Source organism: Atractosteus spatula, chromosome 3 (genome assembly GCF_055471065.1).
Source record: "Atractosteus spatula isolate fAtrSpa1 chromosome 3, fAtrSpa1.hap1, whole genome shotgun sequence".
Lineage (NCBI taxonomy): Eukaryota > Metazoa > Chordata > Actinopteri > Semionotiformes > Lepisosteidae > Atractosteus > Atractosteus spatula.
The window spans coordinates 2453294-2465855 of record NC_142708.1 but is presented as its reverse complement, the minus strand read 5'-3'; the positions used below and the strand labels follow the sequence as shown (position 1 = coordinate 2465855).

The 12562-nt window shown below is 44.0% G+C and overlaps 1 protein-coding gene across 2 annotated transcripts in view; it reads right to left on the bottom strand.

Annotated features, from left to right (window-relative positions):
- The window catches only part of arb2a (ARB2 cotranscriptional regulator A), a 185845-nt gene that overhangs the window by 105937 nt on the left and 67346 nt on the right, over nt 1-12562 (bottom strand). For both annotated transcript variants that reach the window (XM_088911644.1, XM_088911645.1), the window contains exon 7: nt 363-575. In XM_088911644.1, coding sequence (XP_088767770.1) covers nt 363-575 — 213 coding nt within the window. The remainder of the gene's footprint in view (nt 1-362; nt 576-12562) is intronic.

Genomic DNA, 12562 nt, shown 5'->3' with positions numbered 1-12562 from the left:
TAGCCTGCACTGACAACCTCAGACCATGTACAAGCTTGCTTGCAATTAAAACTTTCGACTGGGTATGTGAAGTCAGGCAGGGCAGCAGCTATTTTCAGACTGAAACTTTTAGAAATAAACTTCAACCCTATGAAAACAGACAAACGAGAATACTTTATCAGCTCCTAACATTTTGCACTTTTGTCCTCCACCTTAAAAAAAACAAACTGTCCCTCCTATTTCCAGCCCCCGGCCCTCCGCCCTGGTGGGCCAGGTGGGGGCGCTGCCTGCTCTGAGGAGGGGCCGGACGTCCCCGTGGCGAGCTGGCTGGGCGCGGAGGGCGGGCGGTGCCCCGGGATGGGGGCTCTGGGCGCCTCACTCACCCGAATGGGAATCTGCTCCGTCTCCCTCTCCTTCTGCGGGTTGCGGTACTTCTCGTAGAAGTCCCGGCGCCTCCGGGACTCCCGCTCGTCCTTGCGCTCCCTCTTCTCCGCCGGCTCGTCCGAGCTGTCCGGGGAGGGCTGCGCCGGCGCGCCGGGCTTCTCCACCTCCAGGTAGTTCTCGTTGGGGTTCAGCACCATCACCCCGTGGCCCTCCTGGGTCGCGACAGGAAAACGGGGGATCAGAGAGGCAGCGGCGGCGGCGTCCGGCCCGAGCAGCGCAGAAGCGCGGACAAGAGAGGGGCCTGGTGCCAGTGCAGACATCTGACTGCTAGTGATGACTAAGGCTGCGCACCATCACTGGGCAGAGCAGAGCCAGAAAAGCCACTGTTGATGGTCTACAAAATGCTGCTTATGTGAACTATTAGGAGAAAGGATTAGCCAAGCAGCGACAGGCACCTCACCCCACGCTGCGCATTACAGTCTGTGTTTGCAAAGGGCACATGTCAACTGCTATCAAACACAATCGATTCTTCCATCAGTCAGCCCTCAGATACAGAAACACAGGCCTGTGTGACAACCCCCCCCCCCCGTGTAAAAACTGTATAAAAACAAACAAGAGGTGGCTAAAGCAGGATGATGATGTCAGGCTGGACAACTGTGCTGACAGAATTACGGTACATTGTTACCCTGGAATTATGTCTGCTACACATGTCCTGCAGCACAACCTCCACACCAATATGTTGCACAGATATAACACACACACACCTTGTATATAATTTGCATTATATATGGGTAAATGCAAATACAGGTATGTTGCCAAATACATATTTTACCATTTACCACCTAGTTTCTAAATGAGTGTACCTGGGTGTCATAAAATATTCAAACTTTCCAGTGGGGCTCTTACAGACAGAAAAACCGTTATCATTTCATTTGTTTATCACAGCCGTTGACATTTAAAAGGACTTAAAAAAAACTCACGGCGTGGACTAATGCACAACCATATTGAAAACGCTGCAATAAAACCAGTTACAAGTCAATTGTATGTTGATACTTTGATTATGATCTTCATTGTACTGCTGATTGCAATCCTAACTAAAAAAATAGATGCTGTCTTTTCATATTTCGTCTGCTCCATTTGAGGCGGTATCACCGAAATACATCCCAAATTCATAATCAGACTTTCAGTCGGGCTCAAACTGCTAACACTGGCTGGGTAACATCCGAAAGCTCTCCGTCTCCCCCTTCTAATAAGTGTGAGAACCGTGATTCCTGTTTGCAAAACCACTCGTTCACACTAAGGGTTCTGCAGGGGCGATAAAATCTGGTCTTCATGATACAGCACTATCACCGAATTTGTGTTGACATCAGAAAAATAACACATTCACAGCTCCAGTGATTATAAAATTATAGATTTCTCACCTTCTTTCATAAATCCAGAAGCAATTTTGCTCTATTATAAATCTATTGAAATGAAATTAAAAGATATTAACACATTAAACCGAATAAGACTAACTTACCAAATAAACTACTGAACAGTTTATTAGCTTTTTCAAATATCTTCTTTTAAATTTCTATATCAATCATTCCCAACATAGATTTTAAGATTTTCTAAATGGTTCTGACTGCAATTAGTGGCACTGAATGTCCTTTGTCTATTTCACTGTAAACATTTTACACAATTTCCTTAATAAATCAGAACTTTTTAATGAAAAATTTGAATTGCAGTTTTTTAGCTTTCTAGAGCAATGTGTTTTAGAGATACTGTTTGTATCTGAAGAAATTTAAACATTAATAGAAACAAACTACAACTTCAAATGAATTTATGGTTATACTGTATGGCAATAAAAATACAAAGTACATTTTTGTTACTTTTTTCTTGTTTGACTATCATAGCTCATAATTAAACATTTTAATTTTAATTTAATTATACGTCACGCAAACCATTATTAAAGAAAAACACGTTTGTGGTAAGAAAATTAGTTTCATCAGGCTCTGTGTTTTTTCCTCATTTTAATCTCAATGCCAACCACTCCACATGTAAATTCACAAAAAAACACACTAACAATTAATAAAAAGCCTTTTCATTATTTTATTGCTGCTTCCACCCAGACATTTTCACTGAGATTCAATGAAAAAAAAATGTTTGCTTTAGCCAACACCTTTGCAATTATTCGGACCGTGTGCTGAACAGGGGGCTGAAAAATAAATAACTGTGCCTGTGATTTTTAAAGGTTTCCTATTAAAGCCATAAACGCAATCTTTCATTTTAACAAATGATCACGCCTCACAGTGCAGACTGTTAATGTCCTTTTTCTCATTTGTTGGCAGCACAAAGCGCATACATTAAAAGAGTATTAAACACCTTTCAAGGAATGCCTTTATTCATGTGCTCGTCCTTCCTGAGCTTTTTTAAACATCTGATCAGCCTGGGGTTCCTTTGTTAGCAAATGCGCTGGAAAACTTGGACCACGTCTTTCCCATCACATGCTTTGTGCCACTGCCCACTGGTGGCAGCCTAGATAAATGACTGGCAGCGTCCGCTCTCATGCATCAACTTCAGCTGCGCGAGCAGAAAGCCCCGCCGCGGCTGGCTGGCTTGTAGGCGTTGCTTCCCAACTGTGTGAAAACTTTATTGGAGTAACCTTTACCATGCTTTGTCAACCTGAAGCAGATTTGTGCTTCACAAGGTCTCGTTACTTCATTACGGGTTTCGGCGTCGGGGCCACTAAATTGCCGGTATCGAGGCCCCCTTCCGCCACATGCTGTTCTCTGCGAGAGAGGGGGCAACGCCGGCCACCTCGCCGGCTCACTCTGGCGGCGTTTTTAACACAACTGGGGGAAAAGGAAAAGCTGAAGTAATAAAAAAATACTCTTTAATAGGCTGGTGGGGGGGAGGGGGGGTTCCACAAACCTGCTAACAACCACGCAAACTGCTGGAAGAGCCCTGTGCACTAAAAACACCAACCGTTCCAAATCCGAAAGAGAAGCCGCAATCCATCGGGAGAGGAGCAGCCTACTGTACAGAAAGACAAAGCCAGCGGAGATTTACGCCGCACAGAAAGTTCCTAGCGATTACTGTGACACAGCAGAAGGGTTTAAATGGCGCGGGTCACGGCTTTAAGGAGGCAGATCCTTTTGTTTTTCCTCTTGCGTTGCAGGAAACAAAGTGACAAAGAAGAAAATAAAAGATCCAAGACTGACTCGCAGCAGGCATATAAGCCAGCTTCCAGGCCACATATGGTAAGAATATTTCCCATTAAATGCCCTACATTTTGTTTATTATTATTATTATTATTATTATGATGATGAATCGAGCTGGAGTTATTGTTTGAGGTCATGTGTCTGGAGTGATCCTAGCGGTGAGTCCCAGCTCCTGTCCTGTCTTGAGTGAAGGGCACAGAGGGATACGTTTCCAGCAGCTCCCAGTGTGAGCAGCTCCATCTCCCCGAGCGCCTCTTACCAGCGTTCACACACACACACACACGCACACACACACGCTTCCCTGCCCCTCTTCCCAGAGCGGAGCGGACAAAGCCCTCCCCTGCGGGCCGCGGCCTCCGGACCTCCGGGCATCGGAGTCAGGCCGGTGGTCAGCGGGGGTCATCTCGGGTCCCGGACGAAGACAGGCCCCGGTGCCTCTGGTCACACGGGTAAGCCCTCTTTTGTCGCTCTGCCTTCATCCCCCCCAACCCCCTTGGCAAGAGACGGACCCCTGCTCTCCTCGAGACCCAAGCCCAGCACAGCGCAGGGACCCACAGGCACGACTGTCGGCCCCCTCAACACAAACACTAAAGAACTAGTATTACTACAGGAATAGATCATCGACTTCCTACACTCCCGGCCCATTATTGCCATCCTCAGCAGTAGTATCACACTGCCGCTACTCAATAACAAGAATAAAAGCAGCACAAACTCCGTTCTCCTTTTCATCCAGTCTACCCTGGCAGAGCGGACAGTTCACGTGATCTGAGCGCCGACACACTGGAAGTCACTTGGAATATTTCTAGAGCCTCTGGAAACACTTAGGCTGGCGCAATGAGGGGGAATCACACCCTTGCATATTTTCACGGAATTAACTGGGGGGGGGGGCAGTAATAAGAATAAACAGCTGCAAGTGCCGCTATTCACAAATATTTGTCTTTTCCCATTAAGCGCCGTTAAAATTTTTTTAAAAAGGGGGTCAAGACAGGCCGGCTGCTCGGCGTGAGCGAGGGGGCTTTAGGAGTGGGAAAACTCACGGGTCTGCTTCTGTCGCAGAGCTGTTTTCCAGGGACTGTGACAGCCAGCGTCCTACCTAAAGCTCTGCCGAGGGGCCAGCGACAGGAGCTGCCCTGCCAGGTGGGCGCTGCGGCCGCACAGGGGCAGGGAGGGGGGCGGGCGTGGGTGAGGGGGCACTGCGGGGAGAGGACGGAGCTGGGGGGGGACTGGGGGTCGCAGATCTTCCATTTCCTGACAGCGGGCCCTGGCTTCCTGTTCTCGCCGCGCTGGCTGTTGATTGGCAGCTGTGCGCTGGCAGGCACGGGGCAGAGGGGCGACCTCTCCCCGCCAGCCAATGAGAGGGGAGACGGGAGACGCAGCCTGTCTGCAGGCAAAACGGGGGCTTAGGGATCTGAATAGGGAAACACAATCAAAGCCTCAAGGTATTTGTGAGTGAATGGTTTTCAACATGGGTGATGGTTAAAAAACACACACACACACACAAAACAGCGGAGCGCAGACCAGGTTTCAGGAACGCGTACTGAGCGCATTATCAGCCTCGTCCTTTCACAACCTGCGCTTCACCAGGGGATGGGACTGTGAAAAGACCCAATTAAAAAGCACAAACGCTTGTCCGAGGAGCAAAACCTAAATACCGTAATATAATATCCAGCCCTCCTCTCGTCAGACAGCCTGCTCAAGGCCACCACCTCCTCCGTAACCTTGTCTGTCAGAGCTTCTCTCTCCGTGGCTTTTTCAACAGGCAAGACGCTATTATTCCTTCTTTCGTGTACTGTAAGACTTGGACTCATTGTCAGAGACCTCCCCCAGCCAGCCTGCCCTTTCCGCACTGTGTTCAGTGGGGGAAAGGAAGAGGAAAATGTAGCCTGAGCCTGAAGTATGAATATGTGGAGCAGTAAAACGTTTCGCGGGCGCTGACATACAATATCGTTGGATATTCACGTCCACAGCTCTGACCGACAAATTTCTGCACTATCGCAACCACTCACAATGGTCTATAATCTAATTGCAAAAACGCATGCAAGCTTTTCAATCTTTCCTTCCTATCCTGTGAGGAACCAGAAAAATAAACTTGCCAAAACAATTAAAATTTTAGTACATTTTTTGATGTATTCATTAATTAATTAAAACAATAGATTTCCCATCACATGTTTACCTTCAAATTGCTTGTTTTTCACAGGGTGTAAATCTGATGCTATCAGCTGAAAAACAGACATAAACAGGAAAAAAAGCTTCTTAAAAAAAGCTATCTAGCTGAAAAAGCCCACAAAGGGTTCTCTTTAGAAAGGAGAAAATTGTGCAGGAGATTTTACACTGCAAGAAAATCTTAAATATCCTTTACAAAAACACTGAATAAATAATAAGTAATAATGATTTTTTTTTTGACAGATTGTCTAAAACACAGAACTTCGGTTTTTATACGTAAAAGTTCACAAGGTTTACCATGTAACTTTTCTAATATATACAGTTGTGATAAATAAAATATACAGTTTGTTTTGGTGCACTGTAACAGGTTCGCATTTCGAAGAAATGCTTGAATAAATCTCGATTCATTTTTCGGTGAGTGCATTTCGTTCAAGTGAGCAAGTGAGACAAGGGGAACACGCAGCCCTGCTGAACACAGGCAGAGACTGCAGACACTTCTCAGACTCTGTCTGCTGGCTGGACCGCAGCCCCCTGCTCCCTCTCCAGCCACAGACCAGGGCCGCGCGAAGCTAACACTGGAGTAAAAACCTTCAGACGGAAACTGAGAAATAGGAATATACAGACACACCGTACTGTATTTATACAACAGGTCAAGTTACAAATGAGTAGTAGTAAAAAATCTTTTGAAATAAAAAAAATACAATAATGTTAGTAATTCTGATCAAAACTGGTAAAACACCACTTGCACAACGTGAACCAACACATTCCCTCAGAATTGTGTCAGCTACTGTTTATTTTCTGTTTCACTGTTTTTTAAGAAGCGTCCAGAATAAACGCAAAAATCCTCATGTTAAATGCTCTCCCACCAGATCCATGTGCATTTTCTGTGAGGCTGCATTTTTCTTCTGTTTTTGGAGGGGGGTGGGTCACTGGTACTGTTAGAGGTGCTCATCCTATCTGGAGTATCCAAGGACAGCAGCAACAGTGACGGTAATAGTTTCAATAAAGACATTTTGGGTCTGAGCATTTTTTGCAGCCTTCCTTGCAAGAGCCGATTGCCCAGAAACTGTGGGACAGCCCTCTCCTCATCCATCACCTTGCCTATCCCCCATTCTCCAGCAATTTGTACTTGATTTTATTGAAGAGTCAGATTAAGATCTGTGTTTAACAGCAAGGTTGTCCAGTCCTTATCACCTTTCTCTCCAGGACACAGATACACTCTGTGGAGCTTATCTCCCAAGCTGATACACTACGTCAATACCTCATGTCCCAAGCCCAGTTACACTAGACCCAACCTCTATTGCAAATGGTGATAAAGGCAATATTACCCTTGTCCCTAAATACTGGCAGCATTTACTACTCTCAGAAGCCACTCTCAGGAACACAAACACACAGTGGACTATGATAATACATCATCTAAGCAACCGGTGAGCTTAGTGATATCTCTTTTGGCTAATATTTATTTTTTATGCTTCTCTCAGGAGGCACTTGGGATATTATTTAAATACACTTTAACAACAAGTGTTAACAACAATTTCAGTTCACTAACTTCAGTAATGCACGGGGCATTCTTGCTGCAGCTGGGTGCTTTATTTACTGGCTAAGTTGTAAAAGCAACGTCGTTATTCATGCATTTATTATGAAGTTACATATGTTACAGAAACCCGAAGCTTAATCTATTCTCTACACCAAAGAGGAGACTGGCTCACATAAATCATCGGAGAGGTGAAATTTGTCAAAGGCATTGATTATGTAAGTAAATATTACACAAATCATTTGTCAACTTTTATAGGAGGACAACATGTCAATTGTTCACAGTAACATCTCCGCAAACAAAGAACTCAATTATACCTGTAAAGCAATTTCACTTAAAAAATACCTAAATTGCTAATTACTAATAGTGTACTTATAATTCATATGAAGAATACGATGGGCCCTTGAAGCATTTAATTAAGGAAAGTGAAATAAGACAATAACTATGAAAATGCCGACGAGGAAAATGCGGAAGCAGGCCAGACTGGCATAAAATAAACCCCTAATGGCCAAGGATTACAATTTCAACAGTCCAAAAACTGTGCTTCAAAAAAGATTTAATCTGATCTCTGGTGAGGGTCGTTTTTTTTTATTATGACATAAAATAAAGATTATTAACTTAAGACCTCTAGGTATCTGATTCTATTTGCGGTAAAAATCTGTCTGCCAAGCAGCATTATTTAAGCCGTGCTGTTTGTTAAGAAAGTAATCCTCATCCTATTAAAGGCAGCACACATGCAAGATGTTAATATGAACAAGTCGAGCTTCCTTAGGGTGTTGACATTTGTTTTTACTGTACCTCAACACAGACATGCGGCTTGTACTTATCTCGCACTAAATAAAAGATCACAGCTCACAGGAAACAATAGGTGCAACAGCAAGAAAAGACGAAATCCTGGAGTAATGCACGCACACAAAGAAACCCTCTATTGTTATGCCTTAAGCATTTTGATTTATATTTCTATATTGTTTCCCTCAGCTTACACATACATTTTTAATGAAGGAGAGCAGAGATATAGATCATAGAATGATATGTGCCCCCGTTATTCTTGTCCAACTATTTTATATATAAATCAAACCCCCGTAAGCACGACAAAAGACGTCAATCTAATATTGAGCCACATGCAAATCACTTTTGAGCAAACACCTTTTCTCGGCTGAGGCTGGGAGGTTGGCGTGCTCGTTGTCATCCAGTTGGGGGAAATGTGGGCGTGTTTTTTAATGACTGCGGTCAAAGACAAATGCAAAGCAGATACGCAGGCAGACTTCCACAGCCAAGGCCCACGGTTTGGAATGAGAGTCCCCGATTCCGCCAGGGATGACGCCCTGCCAAGGGGTCACCCCCCCCCCCCCCCAGGTGCCTGAGGCTTCCCACAGGGCTCCCTGCCCCGACACGGACAGCTGGAAAAACGCTGCAGCTTTTTCTGAAGCTATTGAAACACATTGATATTATTACTATTATTATTACTATTACTATTATTATAGCAACATCATTAACAACAACAATATTACTGCTGCTGCTGCTCCTCTTCCTTGCGATATCACCCCGCAGGCAAAAGGAATGGATTTCCCGGATGTGGAAAAGGCGCGGGACGCCGGCACGCCAGCTCGGCCTTCCATCGCGCTACGGCACGCTGCCCCTTCCCTTCCCGAGCCCTGGTCCTGCCGCCTCCTCCAGTCACAATCACACCATGAGAGAAGGATGTCGTTATTTAAACAGGGCCTTCCGCGATGACTGCAATATCTGGGGCTTTACAATCCAACAGCTCTGGGTCCCGAGCGCCCGCACAGAAGGGAACTACGGAGCCTTCCAAATAACAAGTTTGTTCCGCTTAAAAAAATAAACCTAATAATTCCTAATTCCTAATAATAAGCAGGGTAACGACACTCGTCAAGGCTGCGCCGTTTTCCGCATTCTGGACGGTGCTGACAATAAGACATCAGATGTTCCATGATCACAAACGGCACCTAGGCGTTTATTTGGCTCTTTTGCGGTGCAGTCCGCGAGGATGGGGAAAACCGGGATATCCGTTTTCCAGAATGAGGCTTTTCCCCCGAAGCCAGGTGGCGACACCAATAACCGTTTCACAGCCAGCTCGCAGAGCTTGTTTCTGCGATATCTTTGTGCCTCATCACACCGCCTCGAGCCTGTGCAATGACCTTTCCACAGGACTAGTTCATGGACGAGTGGGAACAAACATTCAGCCTTGAAAACCACATTCACAGCACATGTGGTTTATTTCAACATATTCCAACTGCTGTGAAGTCAATGTTTTAAGATGATGATTATAGCATTATTATTATTATTATTATTATTATTATTATTATTAAAGGTTCCACAGCCTTGTGTTTCTTTTGTTCTCTTTTCAGCATGGAATAAACCTTTACTTGTTTTTTATTTTTATTATTATTAGCATTTGATCCATAGTTCACTAATGTCCTAAATAGAAGTAATTCTTTCAGAAATGAGACTTGTAAAGCAACAAGTTAAACTGTATAATCTGTTAAACTGTACAATCAGCTCTTCAATTTACCGCAGCGACTTAATCTGCCAAGTAGCGTAGCTCACATCACACACTACAATACCATAATGAATAATCATTTGTGATTATTTTATTTGTCCAGAACTTCTAAAAATGAACATGTATATATCTTATACAGTATGTCAAAAAAATTATAACTGAAATTATTTTTTTTCTTTTTAAATAAAAAAATATCTTAAAACATCATTAGCCATTAAAATTTAAACTTACTTTAAAGAGGAATAGCAGATTTCATTCAATAAAATGTTACTGAGCTGGAAAAGCAGCATTCTTAGAATTAGCTTTTGCCCGTCTAACGGCACTGCTATGTAATTCATTTACCTTGTAAAAAAAAAATTAAAAATGGTGTTAATGGATGTAAACAATTTACTCAAATGGATGTTAATAAAAAACATTTGACAATATTTCTTTACTATATATACACTGATGGAAAAAGGCCTATAATATTAAATTAAGCAGTATATGCACACTTCTGTGCAAACAGACACAGCATTATTTGATCTTACAACAAGCTAAACACACCAAGGAATTTCTGCTGCTCAAAACCAGATGTCTGAAATTGAAAGTACATCCCAGTTAATCTGGACTGTTAGCCGGCAATTTTAAGGTCAATACCATTCTAAAATATTTCAAGCAAATTTGATATCCCTTTTAATCTCCCACGCCAGAGCAAATGAATAATGAGTTGAGAGCGTCCAGGCTGGGGGTATTAATCTTGCTACATACTGTGCCCCATGTGACCACAAAGGTCAGGGGCTAAACTGGAATCCCTTGACCTCTGTCCACCTCTCTCGGCCAGCAAGTAAGGGCTGGAGGGGGGATCGCTTTCCTTGGGTTGATCTCTGCAATTTTTCCAAGTTCAGCACTCGGGGTTTTTTTTTTGTCTTCTTTGGGAAAAGGCTCGGCTCCGATACTGGCAGCTCGGGGCCGAACCCGGACGATTCCCGGCAAGCCCAGAAGGCCGAGCTAGTGGACAGGACAGGACAGCTAGTCCTTCCTCTGTGTCCGGGCCTGCTGACCCTATGGGCCGTCCTCCGCGGAGCTCGAGGGCCGCTCTTGCGTGGCAGGTCACAGCGCCGTGGGCAAGGCAGCCAGGTGAGGTCACCGCAGCCAATCCCGGGGCCCCGCAGCTCGGCTCGGAAAACACCCCCTCCGTCATCTGAGCAATTTTCTCAGAGACGTGACCTGAGAAAGAAGATCCCTGAAATCCCGGGGACGTGTTGTGGTGTGTCCGGGAGCGAGAGCGCGTGTGGGTGTATTCGAGCTGCGGGACACGCACCGGCGTCCTTACCGCACGGAATCGGGGGCCCTTCCGGCAGCGCCACCGCTCCAGCAAAAATAAAGGAACAAAAATAATAACAAAAGCAATTGTCCTCAAGATTTTGAGTGCTAGGCCAATAGCCCTTTACATAAAACACACAAAGTAACACTGTACTCACATGAATCACATGCCACCTCTTACTTGAGAAGCAAGTAAAAAAAAAAAACTTTAAAGCAACTGTTCCAGGAGGCAGGAAGAGAAAGAAAAAGAAAAAAAAGAAGTTTGGGAGGACCACCTGTTGTCTATTATTTTTACATACTGCTTACTCATAAATCATAACACAGGGTAATTAATCAAGCTGTCAAAAAGAGGGTCAGGGGTCACATGCTGGGGTCAGGGGGTCGGGGCTGGGCTGATAGAGGTCAGGGTCACACTGCATTCCTCATTATCAAGTTGGGATGAGAGAGGGCCCGAGCAAACAAAAGCGAAAGCAGATGGAGAAGGACGGATGAAAGAGAAAGAAAATTTGACAAAGAAAAGTGAAAGAAACTGTCAGCCGCGTGCAAATGAAGACAGGGAACCAATTCGAAGAGGTGGCTGAAAAGAGACAGACGAAAAAAAGACTACAAGATGTTTCTGCGGTAAAAAAAAGCAAAACGGGCACAGAGAAGTAGAAGCACGGAGACTTGGAGGATTTTTTTGTTCAAATAAAAATGTTAGGAATCAGCTGTGGCTCATGCGATTGCGATCAGTTTGTTTCACTGTGGAAAGGAATGACAAAGCACCAGGACAGAGCTCTGTCTGTGTGCGGTATCGCCTCAAAAACCGGAGAGATGGATATTTAAAGACAAAAAGGCCATTCGAGCCCTGTCCAAGAACGCTAGACAGCTTGCAGACATTTCTGAAAGCCTTCTAGTTAAATGTCAGCGAAGACAGTCTTAAAAATTAATGCTTTACATTATCTAACAAGGATTTTACAAAAGTGCTTCCAAAACAAAGCCTAATTCTGTCCTGTATTTCATTACAAAAAATGCTCATTTTGGAAAAAACAATTGGAATGCGTCACTTACATTATTCTTTTTTACCCTGAATGCATCTGAACTACATTCCCTCATAGAATATAGTCTCTCACACACTGTACGCATGTATTTTTTAAACTTAACTTTGCATTTCTCTGGTTTGCTGTGATTACAGCTTGTTTATATACTATCAAACATACACAAAACTTATGTGACAAGAATGACAAATCACATCAAAGGCAATAAAGCTAAACCTACTGAACCACCACCAAATTTAAATTGTTCGCTTGAATTATTGAAATTTAGGTTTGAACAATCAAGGGGAAAAAATGAAGAGCAAGCAAGATAAGGCAGGGAGAAAACACAAATCTGCTAACATACACACATGCATATTTACAGCACTGTTTCTTACAGTCCGGCACAACTGGGCTTCCAAATGTGCACTGGAAAATATATTCTATAATAACGCCTCTGCTG